Here is a 20,335-nt window from a genome sequence, read left to right on the forward strand (position 1 = left end):
ATACTAATGGTTTTGGAATTTCTTCCGTCAACGATTTTGCAGTAAATATGTCAAATCTCCTTTGGAACTGTCTTTACCGAGTAGACACCCAGTTAAATGACACTTGGATAATCGTCGTTCCACTGTGCCTGACGTAACTGATAAACATAATTTCCAAGTTTTCTCACAACTCATATCACCGTGTGAACTAATAAAAGTACAATAAATTGAGTTTAATCACATTTCGTTCGACAATTTTATTCAACAGCTTTTTATTAGGCAGAGGACAGTCTGGTTTTAAACTATCTTTCACAACTTCACTCTATGGTATCCAAGATGGAACTCAAATTGAATCCAAAATCATGCTCTAATTATGACCACCTAGAACGTGATTTCGAATCACGACCTGTGGCGTGTTAATTATACCGTTTACGAGCTACCCGATGGATGCCCTCTTCCTGTATATCCTTGATGTCCTCCCCTCAATTCCTACCATCGGAAGCTTCCTTCCTTTCCTAGTGCTAGCATTATAGTTATTTTTCTATTTACTCTTACTAAAGCTTCATTCAATTTCCTGTTCACAGCTTTCCTGAATACATTAACACAATGTATTCCGCATCTTATTCTGCTTCCATCCCCACCTTGGCCATACGCCATACGGCGCACCGAATGACCTCGAATGGATTTCCGGCTTTCGTTAGCCGCTTCGAAGTGGAAAAACGAATTTATCGAACACTATCGCTGGAGGCGTTTTTTTGTTTCCTTCACCAACACACCCAACCCAACCTGTAACACATTGTGCCCTAATAAGGAAAAGCTAGAAAGGCATGGCTGGCTGTTGGTGAATAAGATATGTCCGAAGCAAACCGGAAGTGATGACGCTCCGGTTCGGCCGACAGGAGGAATGGAAAAAAATGGGAAAATTAAACAAGTAAGGAAATTAACACTCACCGGCACTGGGGAAAAGCTGTGCTCGAGCGTGTCGAATGGTTACATAATTGCTGCCTGATTGATGGAGCGGGCGCAAACATGTCGCTTGGAGATAGTGGCACTTGCTGCAAATGGAAGGTTTGATGAGGTGGGACAAACAGCCTGTTAATGCCATTTTCATCATGTATGTCCACTTGGGAGGAAAGGAATGAAAATGATTTGTTTCTTCGTTCTACTCTTGCGATTAAACAGCAATCATAGCAAGCAATGGAGAAGTCAGATTAAGCTTCGAGACTCAAGGACAGAACGAGCCTTCCTGGTAGTGTTGAGTGCTAAACCTGTGAACAGTGGTATATGCTGCAGAGAAAACTAATGGCGTAACAGCTGAGGTATGACGTAATGGATTTTGGCCGTACCACATCTCGTTCTCTCACTTCGTACAGGGAGCTTCTAAGGTTTTTTTTTCTTGGGACTCCACACACATTTTCGGAAAGGAGGTGTTCCTCCCTAAATACGTCAACCACACATATACACACAGCACAGGAAAGAGAGGAGTGAAAAAAAAGCATACGAATGTGTTCCACTCTCTCTCTTTCGGGAATTGAATGAGCACCGCACGCGCTCTCATTTCTGTACCGAAGGAGTAAGAAAATGGCAGCCAAGGAAAATGAGCGGCTGCATCGCACACCGATGGAGGCGCACGGTGGGTCAAGCGAATTGGAAGCAACTGATGATTACACAATCACTGGCATCCGCACGGTGGTGGAACGAGAAAATTAGAGCACGAACCATCAACCCTGCCCCCTCTCTCTTACACACACACAAACACTCTTTCTGTCTCCGGTGGCGAGGATCCTTGCACATTATCCAGTGTAAAAGATTTTCCTGGAAAATGGGAGCGTGAGTACCAGCGGGAAGTGTAAGACAGAGAGAGAGAAAGAACGAGAACGATTGATGTACGTAATTGCACTGGCGGCACTCACGCGGTTGCCATTTTTCTTCCTCCGGAAACAATCCTCGGGTGTCGTGGAAAAGGCCACTTGCATAGAGTATTCGGTTCTATGTGGTCATAGTAAGAGGTTAGCATTTTTGTGCCGTGTCTGTCGGTCTGGTTAAACACTTTAGCAAACAGAAAACTCTAATTTGATAATCTCTGAGCAGTAGGAAGAAAAATAGTCGTTGTTTTGAAGGAAAAAGTGGAAAAGGTGTTTTTAGGGCACGCGTTGTGGTGGGGTGATGATTCCACTAGCAACCCTCCCTGGCTGTAGAAGAAGGACACACGAGGCATAACACATATTACACAGCAGAAAAAAGGGCTCACCGCAAATGGACAAGAAAGTAGATCACATGGTACGCTGGTGGTGAAAAACAAAGGACAAATGGCTAACGCAAAGGAAATAATTATCGATCCTAGTGTCATAACTCGTCCTGAAGAGGGCCAGCGGGTGTGTGCGTGCGCGTGTGTGTGCAAGTGTGTGCCATTCAGCGAGACAGCACCGAAGCCGTGTGTGGAAATGAGTGTGCAATACCATCCTTTACCGTGATTACAAGGACCTCCTCGATACGGTATAAGTCCAGCAGTTGGACCGCATTGATCCATTATGGACGAATCTCTGGCTCCAGTCCGTCTACGGGACGTGCCTCCCGTGCGTGTTGCCTGCCTTGTCCTCCTTTTTTGCGGCCAACTTTTCACCCTTGTCGGTGTCCTCCAAAACTTTTGTCATGCGGGAACATGTTCGCGCCTCGCTCTGTCTTGCCTTCTCTTTCTGTTGATACACCAATACACCTGCTGTGGGTGTGTGCGCGGATGGAGTGGGGTTGGTAATGGAGGGAGCGAGGGTGTCCTTGTGTCCGTGGTGTTGCTGGTAGTGTCTCAGGTCTCTGCAGCACCGATCGAAAGCGGCAGGCATGCGCACCAACGGTTTGCGCGAAATTATTTTTTTTCCAACCGACTTTCCCTGCTTAGCCATTTTATTTGTCCTCCGTTTCGCTCCATTCTGGACGCATACTCGCGGAGCGTGCGGTGTTGCTCATTCTCCATGAGCAAGAGGATTTTGTAAAATTTTTGCGAGAGTACGAAAATGCTCCAACACAGAAAGATGGAGCTCACACTTTTCCATGCTGTGCAGAGACAGAGAGAGAGAGAGAGAGAGATTGAGAGGGAGAAAGATAGAGAATGAGAAACAAAAAGAGAGTTCAGCCTGTGTAAAGTTTATCGGAACTGTGAGAGAGAGAGTGAGTGAGAGATCGCGCGAACGTTGAATGCCCCCCTTTTTTCCGAATCTCTTTAAGGGTTGGTGGATAAATAACCAAGGCAGTTGGCAGCATGGTGACTCGTTTTCAGAACCGCGACTGAATCGGTTACAGGCGTATCGCAGCTTGCTTGGTCCGAGCGCGTTTCTTACGCACTCTGTAAAGGTGCTCTGCGCTGTGTGGGTACGTTGTGCTGGCTGTTGTGTGGCTTGTGTGGGATAGATATACACTGCAATTTACTACAAGGATGCGAGTGTTTCTGTATTTGTTAACTCGAATGTGAAAAGTGTGAGGTTAAACTTTCAAAAAAGGACGGTAGTGATATAAGAGATTCAACTCGTCTATTGGTGGCTTCAAAGAAGGACTATTGTGCTTTTCATGCTTGTTCATATGTGTGTGTGTGTGTGTATGTGTACGTACTTGATGGTATGTGTCGGTGTGCATTTGTGTGAGAGTAACTTTTCTGGAGCATCAGACAAGGACCCGCAAGGACAATAGCGGGAAAATGGAGAATTTTCTCAGGTCGTGAGAGAGATGTAGCTAATGGTGGAGCTTTACGAGCTTCGCTTACAAGTTTATTCTATTCCTACTCTACTACTTTAAAGTAGTAGTGGTTAAAATAGTCACGGTTTAACTAAGTCTTCACTGCAAGAAGCGTTATTGCAGTTATCGAATGATTCCTGCAGGATCCTTCCCAACATGCGAGAGACGATGAAAACTGAGTGCACACACGCACACATACATACACACTGTCCCGATTGTATGCGGGGAGGGGGTGGGATGTGGTGGTGGTGGTGGTGGTGGTGCTACTGAAGAGGACAAGTATGACACCATAAAGACGTGCGCTCGCGCACATTGCCTTTCGCTTGAAGGTGGTTACATAAAAAAGTCCGAACGGAACATCCCGGTTTGGGCTGAGGTCCTTGTTGGGCAAATATCGTTCGGCGATGCTTAGGATATAAGGCTAGTAGGAACAGATGTCGTCTTCCCACCATCACTTAACCTAACAGAATATAGTTGAACCAACCATTTTGCATAAAAATTAACGATTTTTCCTTAACATTTTCTTTCCAATTTTCCTGTACTTTTGTCCTTTCCCCCCAACATTGTGGTGTGTCGGTGATTCGGTGGTCGAACGTACCGTACCATTGACATTTCTGCCGCCCGATCAACACACACGCACCGCGATCCAGTTTCGGGGATTAGAGAGTTGGTGCTGGGAACGAGTTTGCTGCTGTGTGCTGTGTGTGTGAGCGTTCGCGCGCGTGTTTGTGGATAACCGAAAGCGGAAGCGGAAGAGCGAGAAAGCGCTACAGGGAGAGCGAGGGAGAGAGAGCGATCGCGAGAGAAGAGTGTTGATTGGTTGTGGAGAGTGGTGCATCGAATTGCAAAAGAGAAAAAAATAAGAAGAAAGAAGTGTACCGTGGTGCGAAAGGATCAAAGATCGATCGATTCGAGCCAGTAACGGTGGGGTGGCCGATTTTCAGGACTGCGTAAGAGCGTAAGTGATCGTCCTAGAAAAAATAAAAGGAACCCGTCCGCACCAGGACAACAGACCACTGCCAACGTGTGCACAGCATTAGACAGCAGCAGCAGCAGCAGCAGCAGCAGAAACAGCAGCAACCATGGCGGACAAAAAGGTAGCGGAACAGTACTATGCCCCACCGCCCAAGATGGGCAAATGGGAAGGATTTAAGACGTTCCTGTGGAACAGCGAAACCAGCCAATGCCTTGGCCGTACCGGATCTAGCTGGGGTAAGTGGTCCAAACAGTGGTGGAGGATAAAGATGTGTATTGTAAGGTGTGTTAGTAGCAGTAGTAGTAGTTACGATACCATCCGTCATCCTGCTCTATGTCCCTGTTGGTATAACGCGAAATAGGGCGCAGCCATGTTGGATTTTGCTCCAAGTGTGTGTGTGTGTGCCTTTTTTGTTGCTGCTGTTTCTCGGGGGCTTGTGGGGAAGCGGAGAAGTGCCCGACAAGGGCACTAAGCTTCACTCCCGTGCGATGGGACAGCAGCGCCATCAAGTGTCCTTCCGTGTTACTAAAACGTACGGCTGTAGAAGGAAGTACTACACCATGTACACGCGAGAGCTTCCCGTGGTGTGAGTGTGAGCGAACCTTTGCTGTGCAGCGATTGCTCTGCTCAGAGAAAGTGAAGTAAGAAAATGGGATCCTCTCGCGAGGATTTTCACTCACCTGCACTGTTTTTTTTCCTCCTTCTTGTTGTTTGCTCTTCCAACCGTCGAACCGTTGGGAAAGCTGGTTACATAAATTTTTACTTTTCCACACAATCGTCCAATTGTTTCTGGGCGCACAGTTCACGCATTAATCGCCTTAAAGAATTGTTCAACTGGTCGTTGGAAAATGGTGGAAAATGATTAGGCAGAAAGTGCAACACATTACATTCCTTCGAGGATTGATGAGCGCTGTGCAATTTAGTACTTGAACCAGTACTTGAAATGTATGAAAAATAGGTTGATAAACCAATAGAGGAAAAGCATCGAGCATCGTGCGAGTAAGCACACATGCATGAATAAACTATGTGATGGGGCTAGATGTGATTGATGATCTTGCCTCGAAGTAGCTGGTAGAACGGCGTGTTTTTTTATCCTCCCATTGAATTGTTGCTATCACCAGGCAAACAAGAAAACGGTAGGACAACTAACAGTAGCAGCAGGAGCGCTTACGCAATCTGGAAAGGTGTGCCAAGTTTTTGGAGCTCATGTTGAAGGGTTGCAGGACCTGCCTTTCTTCTGCTTTACAGCTCTCTTTACTGGATAGCTAAGGAGTTGTATATGCAAATATGTTCGAAAAATTGCTTGATGCGAAAGCTTTTTTTTAATTAAAAATAATATATTTTAAATCTTTAGCCAAGTCAAAAAATCACAGTTAACTTAAAAACACATCTACAGACGTACACACGGTTGGAGTTATGATTGACTCTGTCTGTTTTCGGACATGTTTGTATGTCGGTGTGCGTGTTGAGTGGAGTACGAAGGCAGTGGTTATGTAACCGTCTTCACACAGTTAGCCAGCCTGACCTCCAACGTAAAAGCTCGTTTCGCATTCATCCGACATTGCACAATTGTACCGCCGTGAAGGATACTGTACCAACGAAGAGGAAAAAAAGCAACCCAACAAACTGAGCACCTGTGTCTGTGACTGTGCCATTCGCTACCAAAGCTTAACAATTATCGTAATTCGTACATGTCGTACAGTTTCCGGATGCGACAATTTAGCGACACGTGAAGGCGACACGATTAGGTGAACCGGATCATTACTTAAGCGGGTCGGTACTATGGCCCTGTAGTAATATGGTTTACGAATGAGATACGCATAATTTGATAAAAGCGTGTTGATTCCAGATGGTAATATTTTTTTTTTGGACTTGTCTATTGTAAGATAATTTGGTGTAAATTGCAGGTTGAAATATTTGGGTTTCGAAAAAAAAAATACAACGCAGACTCTGGCTCATTAAACATGGATTAGTAGCATTGTATCCATTCCAAAGTGGGGATTATGTAACTCATGTTACCTTAATAAAAACCGTGTTCTTCCCTCCATCCTCTCTGTATTGCACGCTTAGAATGGCCGAGTTTTTTTGTTGTTAATAATAAAACTTTCAACCGACATGTGATATACGAGTAAGCCGTTCTACCAACGTCACTACATCGTACCACTGGCGCACATTGTAGAGTGAATCGTGTGCCTATCGATACGCGACACCCCGCTACCGTCCGTCCGAGACATAGTTATGCATCGCAAACATATTTGTTATTTAAATTGAAGCGAATTGAATTTCAATGCTGCGATGGCTCGAACACGTACGGTTCGGAGAGAGCGCGCGCGAACGTCCTCCTGGCGGAAGGCTTCCCGACGAGCATAGAGCATTGATGAGACAATTAAGAACGTTAGCATGCAGTTGTGTGCGTGCTGGTGCACAGTAAGCACTCAGACAGCGTGAGTGATGTTCAGAAATTTGGTACTCAGTACTTGCTGGCTTAATTCATTTACCAAAAAAAATTAGTAACCTTTGACAGTTGTAGAGCTGCTCCAGAGCTGTCAGAGCTCCGTATGTTACTGTGTATCTTCACAGCCTACTCTGACCATTAAAACTCAAGTTGCTAGTTGGAAGTATGCCTAACCCGAAACTCTGCAATAACGATTAAGTTACGAATCCTATTAAGCACTACGATCGATACGGCCAACACAGGCATGCAACGGGCAGCAGCTCAATATTCCAATCGCTACACGTAACACGGTGATGGAACGGAAGAGTCTTCATGCTAGACCGAAATTCTACCGAAGCACGAACGGTATGCGCACCAATTGCTAAATTTAATACTTCGTAAACTTGCCCCGTTGCTGTAGTACCGCCTGGCATTCCATGCTCTTCCGCCCTTGCCACCACAACCGACTCGAAGACCTAAGACGGCCGTGGTTCAGACGGTTTTACGACGGCACGACATGGTCCCGGTGGGTGGATGGGTGTGTGTGAGTGTGTGTTTGCGTTCCGCATCGGGGGCCCAGTTTTGGCGGAACCGAGGCACGTTCAATAAAGGCACTGAGGTAGGAAGGCCGATGGAGCGGACAGCGCGGGACAGGGAGTTCCGTGCGCCTGCGCCCTGCCTATAAATAACCGTACACTTTACTTTTTCCAATAAACTGATATTTTCACCTCGAAGGTCCAAGAGCGTTACCGTTGACGGTGCCGTGGAGATGTTCTTGAATCATCTGCACAACACAACGGCAAACGTCCCTGTTCCACCTTGGGGTTTTGATGGATGGGGAATTGTTTCTGTTGCAGGGGGGGGGGGGGGGGGGGAAGTTTTTTGCCGGAGCCGTGGTACGGTGAGATTTATCAAGCGCTGAAGTCTATCCATTCGCGACTTCCAACCGATCGAACCGGTTTAGGCAGGGTATTTAATTTGTGCCATGAAAGGCTGAATGGGGAGTTCCACGTGCTTGTTTACACTGTGCCATTCCACGGCCGCGGGAGGGTGTCATTATTGGCGTGTAGTTTGTTTTCTCCAATTGAGCAAATCCAAGTGAGCCGTTGACGTTCTAGACTACACAGACAGGGAACGATCAGCGAGTTTTTTTTTTGCGGTGGGTTTGCCAACGATACCAACACACAGCTGTGTATCTTGCGCACCGGTTTTTGCAACTCCACGTAATGTTGTTCTTGTTTATTCTTCTTGTTGCGTGAAAGAAAACGGAAAAGAAACGGAATAAAATTAACCCTCCAAAGGGTAGGGAGGAAATGGGGATGTGGCGTGGAGGTCCATTGGGGCAATGGAACCAGTTCTGCAACCTGAACATCTAAGCGAATGCTGACTTTTGGCATTAGTTTCCAAGTGTCGATTTGACCTTAGAGGCGGTACTCACTAGAAAAGTGCCACATTTAACTCTGCTCAGTAGCACATTTCGTTGAGGATTAGTCTCCTCTGTCATTGGACATTGCACCTGACGGCTACACTTGACGCTTTGCGCCAGTTGTACTGGTCAGCTCAACAAAGTTATTAATATACATATCGCACCGAAAAAAATAATGATGCTAGTCTCGGCCCATCTCCAAACGCTATCTCTTTCACGCTTGTTTTTGTTTTGCTGTTTTGGCCAATGTTTCGGCATCCATTTGTTGCCGATCCAGCGGTCCCCCGGTGGCAAGAAGTCATCCGAACGTATCCGCTCACCCAAAATATCGCAAATGCGCGTGCTGACGTTGCGCGCGTTTGGGGTGGCGACTTCAAGCTGTACGCAAAGCGTTGCAATATTGGTGTGCGTTGGAGGTTAGCTGCTCGTGGTTTTATTTGCTTCGTAACGTGTTTTGTGGGAAGAGGCGGTTCTGGCCTCACTCAGGTATTTGGAGATCCAACGTCCCATGGGCATGATGTTTGGCTTTTTGCAAAGTTTGTTTATATTGAAGTGAGTTCTTCCTTCTCCAGAGGATGGTTACGGGTGAAACCTTCATACTTCAGCTCCATCTTTCACCTCTGTTCCGGTAGCTTAAGCACGTTTGCGTTGTTTGGTGTCCGTGAAACAGGATATGGCTCTTATCAAACTATGGAATCTTTTCGCAAACGTTGCTTCTGCAGCACGGTTCGAACAAAGCGGAAGCGTAGAAGCGTATATTTCCTTTTGAGGATGGTTGGAAGGAGTTCTTTAGAAGCAGCTCTTTTTACCGAGCCATGCGCATTATTGGACTACAACGTCGATGATGATAATGGTTGCCTGATGAGGTTATCGAATGTCGACGATTGTGCCACCATGATGGGAAAGGGTATTATCAAGATCCAGTCTGTTTTGTACAGGCAAGCAATACAGCGCTCCGTACAGGCCATTAGATATGAATCTTCTGCTCACCTCCCCCTAATGCAAATAGTTTATCCCTTAGCTCCCTCCTTACCGGAACCACTCGATATTCGATATGCCTCGATAACGCCGTCATAGCAGCCAACGTCTACTGATAAATGTGGCTTGTCGCGTCCGCCCGCTACTGTGGCTTTGACATGGCGTCAATGAATTCCATGACCTCATTCGATACCCGTTGGTCCACTGCTGTTTGATGGTTCGGAACGTTGGCGAAATTTTTATCACAAGCCTGCCTGTATCAGTACACGCTGTTTCTGGCATTAGCTCCGGCTATACGCTTCTTCGACCAGCCATAACTTATTCTGGCACACGGAACGTGACGAACGTTCTGAATGATTCTCGGTTGTTGAGTTTTTTTGTAACTCGTAGGCAGTTTCATGTTTGGAAGTTTGTGTGTGTGTGTGTGTGTGTGGTTTATTTTTTGCTGTGTAAACAAACACAAACAGAGGTTCCAGTCGTTGTGGTACTGTAAACAGAACACAAAACCATCGAACGGTTAGACGCGAAAGGCTGGAGAGGCGTGTTTTATTGTGAGTAATGTGGTTCTTGTTGTTGCCTTTTTTTATTTTGTTTCATTATCAACTTTGCGATGCATACAGTTTCGTGTGACGGAATTCCCTTCTCCAATTACTAGCCTCGGAACAGATTTTTTACGCTGTCTGTTGCTAGGCTGTATACAATTTCGATTCATATTTTGTTTTCAATTTGTACAAAAAATCGAGATATGCTGTAAGGGTTCTGGTATTTTTTGGCCACTTCCGAGCGCCGTGGCTTATCTCTTTTACCTGTCAATCATGAAAGAACGCGATTGATCTGAAAATTTCATACATTCTTAAGGCAGCGAGCGAAAATATGCCAGCGAAGCATGGTTCATTGGGTACGATTTGCTGTTGCTTCGCGTTCGTAGACATCTCAATTAAGTGCCACCAACACGAAGCACACAACAGCACGCAACTTTCGCCCCCCCTTCGAGGGAAACGAACACCGGCACGGAGACAATTAAGCATTGGGTTGGGTTCAATTAATTCCATGTAGAAACAATCAATAAGCATTAATTTCAATTGATCTCCTCGATACGACACGGCCCCGGTACCGTTCCTGTTGGGGCACTTTTCAATAATCGATCCAGTTAAGCTGTACGTACCGACTAACCAACCATCAATGTCTCTACGTCATCAATCACGGCCGGCATGTACCTCCGTAGCTACAGGCGACTGAAACACTGAGAACCACGCGGAATGATTTATGAACTTGGCTCGTATAAATTAATTTCACTCACTGTTAGGGCATTTTTATTTGATTGCCAGTTAATATTTTGTGGCAGGCAGTCGAGACATTTGCCTAGTCGGCAACTATGTAACATGGTGGGCGCGGTGCAATTATAAGGGTAGAAATCCCCAAAACAACTACAGCGCGTGATACGGCATGACAGGTTGACTGATTGGGGGGAAGTACAGTACAAGTACCGGTTGGGTGCGAAAATACCCGAACAACTGCGGTATTTTTTTGTTGTATTACACTCTGACTATTCCATGTACGGAGGCTATTTATTCTCGTTAATTTAGTTAGCACAGGAATGGCTGAGGAATGATAGCAATTGAATGTTCCCCATGGAAGCACGTGCTGCAGGAGCTGAACTATTCCGTGACTTTGACAAGTTTTTATTTCCGATGACGAAATAGGCGGCTGATCTCCATCGGTGATCACCACATGTGGTTCTTGCGCTGCTCTCCGGCTATCACTACGCTTATTAGCACGCTTCATTTGTACACTTGCGCTACCAGTGCTCAGATGCCACTTGTTACCACCCGCCCATCACCCGTCGGGAGTCAGCTTGCGTGTGACCTTCTGGGCAAAGCGACGAGATTCCAGCTCATGGAATACTACCACATGCACGGGTGTCAAGGCGACCGGAGAACAGTTAACTAACGAGGGTACGGGGGCAAAGCAAACGCAGTCGTTAAACAGTCGTCACGAGCGGGCGCCTTCGTGGTGCTTGTGGTTCGTGTTAATTGCTGAATAATGATTGACGGTTATATCTTGTTGATGAAAATTGATATTTTTCGACAGTGTGAAGATGAGGCGAGAGAAGCGAAAAAAAAAGAATTAAATACACAAAGAATGTGGACAAAAAAAACAGCAGATATCGCTCGTACTCACAGAATAGTAGTAGATAAAAGCGTTGAAAAACTGTGCCTAGTTATAGCGCTGCACACTGCTAATAAGATTCTATCCTCAAGGCTGCAATGTCAGTTATTGCATTCTCGAGAGTGTTTTTTTTCCCCTCCGTCGTTGTATAGTCTGTGCCCAGCGGGGATATTCTATTCACAAAACATCGCGCATTCCCGGACGAGTTGAATAGGCTGGGAATGGCAACGACAGCCAACCCTGTTTCCGCTGCCATGGTCAGTGTTTGTGAATGCAGCAAACAAGCCTGCAGCTGTCAGATCATACCGTACATGGCACGCCTGTAGTTAGTTGTGCTGTGACATGAACATATCCGAGTGCATGTGCCGTGCCTGGATATAGGGCAGCGTGGTGTAAAATCCCCGGAACACCCGGACATCCCATGCCGCTGGAAAGTTCCGAAGTCACATACACCGGTGTGTTTCGAAAGGCCCCTGGGAATGATTTCCGTTTTACGAGCAGGGTTATTAATGAAGGCGCACAAAGTGCATAACGGATGAGTCAGCAGAGCCCTCGCGGGAAATGGGGGCTACTATCAATCAGCAAAGTTTTGGATTCAATTACGAGCGCTCCTAACGGCACTGCGGCTGAGCAATCGTTCTCGCAAGACTTCCAACACACTGAACGGTGCCGGAATAGCCTGCAGATGTTTCCGAACAGTGTTTCTTTTTTTTTATGTCACACGTGTTATTAGTGACGTAAATGGTGATAGATAGGATTTCACACGTTTCATCTGGCTGTCGCATGCACGTCTGTAGGGCAAATGTGGTGCGTCTTGGCCGCTTTGAAGGCAGCGTTATTTATAGAAAGTCACTTAAGCCGATGAAGCACAGGTTCGTGAAGAAAATGCGCCAGCGGCTTAATGTGACTGGTGAACGTTTCCTTTCCATAATGCGGGTTGACGGTGGTTTTATTCTGAGCTAAATTAGCATATATTAAATATACATATTGATGTGCGTCACCGGAGAACGCACGAAGTGTCAACACTGATGAAACCTTCATTAATCAAGTATTGTGTGTGTGTTTTTCTCTCTAAATTCCTTTTTATTGCAGCGAAAATCCTCTTCTTCTACGTGTGCTTCTATGCTGCCCTTGTCGGTTTCTTTGCCGCGATGCTGGCAGTGTTCTGGCAGACGCTAGACATGCAGATGCCTAAATATCAACTTGACAGTTCGTTGATTGGGTCGAATCCAGGTATAGTCTTGCCACTCTTCTGCACAATACTAGCAGGCGTTATAAGTTCTGTGCCCTAATTTTATCTTCTCAGGTTTGGGCTTTCGACCAACTCCGCCAGAGTACCAGAATGTGGAGAGTTCGTTAATCTGGTACAGAGCCTCCGACAACGGAAACGTTGAGATTTGGACCAAACTAATCGATGAGTTTTTGAAACGTGAGTAGTACCACTGATGATTGCGATTGTTGGAGCAACTAACGCAGGTTCATTTCAAATCCAACATGCTTTTTGCCATTACAGCTTACACGCTAGAAGAAGATAACCGCGTCGATTGCTCGTTCGACAATCCGCCACCGGAGGGCAAGGTTTGCAAAGTTCCTATGACTAACTGGTCCCCGTGCGTCAAGGAAAACCGATACAACTTTAAGAAAAAGAGCCCGTGCATATTCTTGAAGCTGAACAAGGTAAGAAAAATCGATGCAAACGAGTTGGCGTGGTTGTGGTCGTCTTAATCAATAACATTTTTTTTCTCTGTCCGTTCTGATTGCGATGAACAGATCTACAACTGGGTACCGGATATGTACAATACCTCGATCAACTTACCGGAGAAAATGCCCGACGATCTTAAGGAGCACATCCGTGGTGAGGAAGCTCGGGGAAACAAAAACGTAAGTCGTTTACTAAGGATCATGCAAAATGGACATCTCATTTCCATCGTTCACCCCTACTTGCAGACTAATGTGGTTTGGGTTTCCTGTGCCGGTGAAAACCCCGCCGATAATGAGCACATCGGTGCCATTCAGTATATCCCGCGTCGTGGATTCCCCGGATATTTCTTCCCGTACAAGAACGTTGATGGATATCTGCCGCCTGTAGTAGCGGTCTATTTCGAAAAACCAAAGAGTAAGTATTTTTTTGTAAAGTACAAATGCGTATTGAGAAAAGGAAGTAAACATACGAAGGGGATTGTTGTAGTTGGATACTTGTTTTACTTATTTATTTCGATAATGAATGCTACAATCGCTCAAAGCTCTAGTGTACAGGTTTAAAGAAAAACTGTCGTGCCTTTTTGTATACAATTTTGTGTGCATTGTTCTTTTCAACAACTGATTCAGTCAACGAAGAATGTTCTGAACGAGTTTTGAACGAGTTTGAACGAGGTCTGACAGTGACCAAACCGCTTGGAAACGTAATCACTTGAAAATTACTTTTACTTGTTGTTATCAACGCGCTTGGAGTACTCGGGGAGGTAGAACCTTTAGTTGGGCCAGTGATAGAACGCATAGTGGTCGATGAAAATGGCGTTACGGTGGGAAAGAGTGTCACTGTTGATCTTACTGAGGATGATCTTGTAGTTGATCCTGGGGTTGTATTGGAAGGAGTTGTTCCTGAAGTTGAGGTCATTGACATGGTTGACATGCTGCTGGGCGATACCGTTGAAATGGTAGTCAATTCTGTCGCCGAAGTAGTAGATGAAGTTGTGGGTACAGAAGTAGTAGTGCTGGTTACGGGGTTTATTGTTGAAGTAGTTGAAAATTGAGTTAATGAAGTGAGGGTTGTTATTTCAGTGCTAAAATTAGGAGTGGTGGTGGAAGCAGTGGTCGTTGTAGATGATGCAGTGGTCGACTCAGTTGTGGATGCTGTTGACGATGTAGTAGTATCGGTTGTAGAGCTAGAGGTGACAGAAGAAGTAGTGGTTGACTCAGTTGTGGATGATGTCGACGAAGTAGAGGAATCAGTGGTAGAACTTGTGGTAGAGACAGGAGTCGTTGTAGATGAGGCAGTGGTCGACTCAGTTGTGGATGCCGTCGACGATGTAGAAGAATCAGTGGTAGAGCTAGTGGTTGCAGGAGTGCTTGAAGAAGCAGTGGTCGATTCAGTTGTGGATGTCGTTGACGATGTAGAAGAATCGGTTGAAGAGCTGGTAGAGTCAGAAGTTGCAGGAGGAGCAGCAGTTGACTCAGTCGAAGATGATGTAGAAGAATCGGTTGTAGAGCTGGTGGTGGCAGAAGAAGTAGTGGTTGACTCAGTTGTGGATGATGTCGACGAAGTAGAGGAATCAGTGGTAGAGCTGGTGGTGGAGACAGGAGTCGTTGTAGATGAGGCAGTGGTCGACTTAGTTGTGGATGCTGTCGATGATGGAGAGGTATCGGTTGTAGAGCTGGTAGTGTCAGGAGTGCTTGAAGAAGTAGTGGTCGACGCAGTTGTGGATGATGTAGAAGAACCAGTTGAAGCAGTGGTGGTGGCAGAAGAAGTAGTAGGATTTGCAGAGGACGCAACAGTTGATTCAGTTGTGGATGATGTCGACGAAGTAGAGGAATCAATGGTAGAACTGGTGGGGGAGACAGGAGTCGTTGTAGATGAGGCAGTGGTCGACTCAGTTGTGGATGCCGTCGACGATGTAGAAGAATCAGTGGTAGAGCTAGTGGTTGCAGTAGTGCTTGAAGAAGCAGTGGTCGATTCAGTTGTGGATGTCGTTGACGATGTAGAAGAATCGGTTGAAGAGCTGGTAGTGTCAGCAGTTGCAGGAGGAGCAGCAGTTGACTCAGTCGAAGATGATGTAGAAGAATCGGTTGTAGAGCTGGTGGTGGCAGAAGAAGTAGTGGTTGACTCAGTTGTGGATGATGTCGACGAAGTAGAGGAATCAGTGGTAGAGCTGGTGGTGGAGACAGGAGTCTTTGTAGATGAGGCAGTGGTCGACTCAGTTGTGGATGCTGTCGATGATGGAGAGGTATCGGTTGTAGAGCTGGTAGTGTCAGGAGTGCTTGAAGAAGTAGTGGTCGACGCAGTTGTGGATGATGTAGAAGAACCAGTTGAAGCAGTGGTGGTGGCAGAAGAAGTAGTAGGATTTGCAGAGGACGCAACAGTTGATTCAGTTGTGGATGATGTTGACGATGTAGAAGAATCGGTGGTAGAGCTGGTGGTAGAGACAGGAGTCGTTGTAGATGAGGCTGTGGTCGACTCAGTTGTGGATGCCATCGATGATGTAGAAGAATCGGTAGTAGGGCTGGTGGTGCCAGAAGAAGTGGTGGTTGATTCAGTTGTGGATGATGTCAACGAAGTAGAGGAATCAATGGTAGAGCTTGTGGTAGAGACAGGAGTCGTTGTAGATGAGGCAGTAGTTGACTCAGTTGTGGATGCTGTTGACGATGTAGAAGAATCGGTTGTAGAGCTAGTGGTGGCAGAAGAAGTAGTGGTTGACTCAGTTGTGGATGATGCCGACGAAGTAGAGGAATCAATGGTAGAAATGGTGGTGGAGATAGGAGCTGTTGTAGATGAGGCAGTGGTCGACTCAGTTGTGGATGCCGTCGACGATGTAGAAGAATCAGTGATAGAGCTAGTGGTGGCAGGAGGGTTTGAAGAAGCAGTGGTCGTTTCAGTTGTGGATGTCGTTGACGATGTAGAAGAATCGGTTGAAGAGCTGGTAGTGTCAGAAGTTGCAGGAGAAGCAGCAGTTGACTCAGTCGAAGATGATGTAGAAGAATCGGTTGTAGAGCTAGTGGTGGCAGAAGAAGTAGTGGTTGACTCAGTTGTGGATGATGTCGACGAAGTAGAAGAATCAATGGTAGAACTGGTGGTGGAGACAGGAGTCGTTGTAGATGAGGCAGTGGTCGACTCAGTTGTGGATGCTGTCGATGATGTAGATGAATCGGTTGTAGAGCTAGTGGTGTCAGGAGTTACAGGAGAAGCAGTGGTCGATTCAGTTGTGGATGATGTAGAAGAACCAGTTGAAGCGCTGGTGGTGACAGAAGAAGTAGTAGGATTTGCAGAGGACGCAGCAGTTGACTCAGTTGTGGATGATGTCGACGAAGTAGAAGAATCGGTGGTAGAACTGATGGTAGCGGCAGAGTTCGTGGTAGATGAGGCTGTGGTCGACTCAGTTGTGGATGCTGTCGACGATGTAGAGGAATCGGTTATAGAGCTAGTGGTTGCAGTAGTGCTTGAAGAAGCAGTGGTCGACCCAGTTGTCGATGATGTAGAAGAACCAGTTGAAGAGCTGGTGGTGGAGACAGGAGTTGTTGTAGATGAGGCAGTGGTCGACTCAGTTGTGGATGCTGTCGATGATGTAGAAGAATCAGTGGTAGAGCTAGTGGTTGCAGGAGTGCTTGAAGAAGCGGTGGTCGACTCAGTTGTAGATGACGTAGAAGAATCAGTTGAAGCAGTGGTGGTGGTAGAAGAAGTAGTAGGATTTGCAGGAGAAGCAGCAGTTGACTCAGTTGTCGATGATGTCGACGAAGTAGAAGAATCGGTGGTAGAACTGATGGTAGCGGCAGAAGTCGTGGTAGATGAGGCTGTGGTCGACTCAGTTGTGGATGCTATCGATGATGGAGAAGAATCGGTTGTAGAGCTAGTGGTGGCAGAAGAAGTAGTGGTTGACTCAATTGTGGATGATGTCGACGAAGTAGAAGAATCAATGGTAGAACTGGTGGTGGAGACAGGAGTCGTTGTAGATGAGGCAGTGGTCGACTCAGTTGTGGATGCTGTCGATGATGTAGATGAATCGGTTGTAGAGCTAGTGGTGTCAGGAGTTACAGGAGAAGCAGTGGTCGATTCAGTTGTGGATGATGTAGAAGAACCAGTTGAAGCGCTGGTGGTGACAGAAGAAGTAGTAGGATTTGCAGAGGACGCAGCAGTTGACTCAGTTGTGGATGATGTCGACGAAGTAGAAGAATCGGTGGTAGAACTGATGGTAGCGGCAGAGTTCGTGGTAGATGAGGCTGTGGTCGACTCAGTTGTGGATGCTGTCGACGATGTAGAGGAATCGGTTGTAGAGCTAGTGGTTGCAGTAGTGCTTGAAGAAGCAGTGGTCGACCCAGTTGTCGATGATGTAGAAGAACCAGTTGAAGAGCTGGTGGTGGAGACAGGAGTTGTTGTAGATGAGGCAGTGGTCGACTCAGTTGTGGATGCTGTCGATGATGTAGAAGATTCAGTGGTAGAGCTAGTGGTTGCAGGAGTGCTTGAAGAAGCGGTGGTCGACTCAGTTGTAGATGACGTAGAAGAATCAGTTGAAGCAGTGGTGGTGGCAGAAGAAGTAGTAGGATTTGCAAGAGAAGCAGCAGTTGACTCAGTTGTTGATGATGTGGACGAAGTAGAAGAATCGGTGGTAGAGCTGGTGGTAGAGGCAGGAGTCGTTGTAGATGAGGCAGCGGTTGACTCAGTGGTAGGTGTCGTTGACAAACTAGAAGATCCAGTGGAGGTTGGTAAAATGGAAGAACTAGTTGTAGAGCTCGTAGAGGCAGGAGTCGTTGTTGAAGAATCCGTAGTTGACACAGCTGTGGTCGAAGATGGTGTCGATGATGTTGAAGAACCAATTGAAGCGCTGGTGGAGGCAGAAGTAGCAGTAGAAGAAATTGCAGGAGCAGCTGTAGTTGACTGAGTTGTGGATGATGTTATTAGAATGGAAGGACCAGTGGTAGAGCTGGTGCTGGCAGAAATCATTGTAGAAGAAGCAGTTGTGAAAACTGTCGATGAAGTGGATGATCCAGTTGTAGAGCTCGTGGTGACAGGAGTTGTTGTTGAAGAAGCAGTGGTCGACACAGTCGAGGATGAGGTAGACAGAGTAGTAGCAGAAGTAGAAGGACTAGTAGCAGGACACGTTGTGGTAGCAGCAGTCGACGTAGTTTTAGATGTTGTTTGCATAGTTGTAGAGGTCGGAGGTAGAAAACATTTTATCACCACTTCCACATTGCTTCCTATTATGAAGGACCTTTTGAGGTCTTTAATTTCAATCGTTACATACAATTGTCCAATGCCCCCTCGCACAATTTTTGCATCTAACTCAGTATTGTATCTGTGAGGGGGTGCTTCAATCCGAATGTATTGTATCTTATGCGGCAGAGGCTGTAAACGACGAAAAACAACGATTAAAAGTATCGATAAAACTCACTTTCTGGAACTATAACTTTTGTTATCCACTTAAACCACTCACATTGTCGAACGTAAACACAACTGGATTGCGCAAGCCTTTGAGAATGCGTTTTCTGTAGCATATTTCCTGCTGCACATCGGGCGTTCCGAACGTAACGACATTGGCACTAACACAAAGACAATACACGGAAAGCAATAGCGCCGAAGAAAGTAGATGCAATCGCATGATCATTACGCTTGCCTTAACCGTAACCGACTGGCGATGAAACGACCTCGGTGGTGATTATATCAATTTTCTTAAAAATACGGCCAACTCTTTAAACCGGTTTTCCCCCGAAAATCACAACTGCAACGGGATTCTGCATTCTTGGACATAAGGAAAGTTAAGCGGTTTTATGTTTGATGCTGCTTGCAACCAGTACCGCTATGCAGCAGGAACAAGGAAATGTGTCAATGAAACCGGTTTGCCAAATTCTTGATATCAAGGGTTGCACCGAACCGGTTTTTTGGTATGAAATACGGCCTTTTACTTTTCAGGAGCACATCGAGAGTTCAAGGTTTACGATCTGTTAATGAGCGATTATGTTATGATAGTAGCGTAAAATAAGAATCGTATGTGCAGTGCATTGTATAGTTTCAGGCGTGATTGATTGATTGAAATGGGTTAGAAACACAAGACAAGCCATTGGAAAGGATGATTCGTTCCACATGAAAGAACTAAGATTGGTTTTACAAAAAAAAATAACTTGAATTAATGTGGTACTTCTTGTTCTTCTTCTTCCAGCTGGCGTACTCATCAACATTGAGTGCAAAGCCTGGGCCCGCAACATCATGTACGATCGGGCTGAGCGAAGAGGGTCCGTTCATTTCGAGCTGATGATCGATTAAATCGGTGGCTCGAACGTGGCAGTTTAAACAGCGAATACCACCAGGGTCATTTCGCACATTTCGCCGGGCGCACGTGTTATCATCGTTTTTTTGTAGGGAGCAGAAGGGTGCACCGAAGTCTGATCGTCGGTACGCGTGAGAAGATGGTAGTGAGGCAGAAGGCACAAAGCAGGCCTAGAAGTATCGAATGAGTTTACGCTAGCGTTAGGACAACCGCAGAACAAGCAGCAACCAGCAGCAGCAAAATGTAGCACGCAAGCAGTCACGAGGAGCAGCGTTGTTGGAGGTGCCGAACGTCGAAATTAAACAAAGCAAAAACAGAAAAAAAACAACAGAAAGGAAAACCAAAACATTACGAAAACACCCAACTGACGAGCGTGCGATACCAAAAAAGGCAAAAAGAAACATTAAAAAATCGTCACGTTACGGAAGGCGCGAAAATCAAGGGCATAATTAAAACACATTGCAGTAGGCGACGGTATGTGTGGCGTAACGTTTGAATCATTTGGCTAGGCATTTTATACTTTTCCTTGTACTTCAGCTACTATCGGTTGGTGAAGATTGTTGTATGATTTTGTTATTGCAATAGTATACATAATACCCGCGTTAAAAAAAGCAAAAAGAAAACAAACTAATAATAAAAGTAAAGGATTTAAGACCATCGTAATAACTGTAGGT

General features: G+C 46.0%; 1 protein-coding gene across 1 annotated transcript; it reads left to right on the top strand.

Annotated features, from left to right (window-relative positions):
* The first annotated feature begins 4,773 nt into the window (after positions 1-4,773).
* On the top strand, positions 4,774-19,883 carry LOC128711365 (sodium/potassium-transporting ATPase subunit beta-2). The gene is made up of 7 exons (XM_053806236.1): positions 4,774-4,917; positions 12,781-12,921; positions 12,995-13,117; positions 13,202-13,365; positions 13,459-13,569; positions 13,636-13,804; positions 19,554-19,883. The coding sequence occupies exons 1-7, from the start codon at positions 4,788-4,790 to the stop codon at positions 19,655-19,657; spliced, it is 942 nt and encodes a 313-aa protein (XP_053662211.1). The 5' UTR covers positions 4,774-4,787; the 3' UTR covers positions 19,658-19,883.
* The last annotated feature ends 452 nt before the right edge of the window (positions 19,884-20,335 follow it).

This window comes from Anopheles marshallii, chromosome 3, assembly GCF_943734725.1.
Source record: "Anopheles marshallii chromosome 3, idAnoMarsDA_429_01, whole genome shotgun sequence".
Lineage (NCBI taxonomy): Eukaryota > Metazoa > Arthropoda > Insecta > Diptera > Culicidae > Anopheles > Anopheles marshallii.

Bases quoted from the DNA above. Each gene is read 5' to 3' on its own strand.
- LOC128711365 (XM_053806236.1), top strand. From the start codon at position 4,788: ATGGCGGACAAAAAGGTAGCGGAACAGTACTATGCCCCACCGCCCAAG. The intron at 12,922-12,994 runs GTATAGTCTTGC...TTATCTTCTCAG, and splicing joins GTTGATTGGGTCGAATCCAG to GTTTGGGCTTTCGACCAACT. The intron at 13,570-13,635 runs GTAAGTCGTTTA...CCCTACTTGCAG, and splicing joins AAGCTCGGGGAAACAAAAAC to ACTAATGTGGTTTGGGTTTC.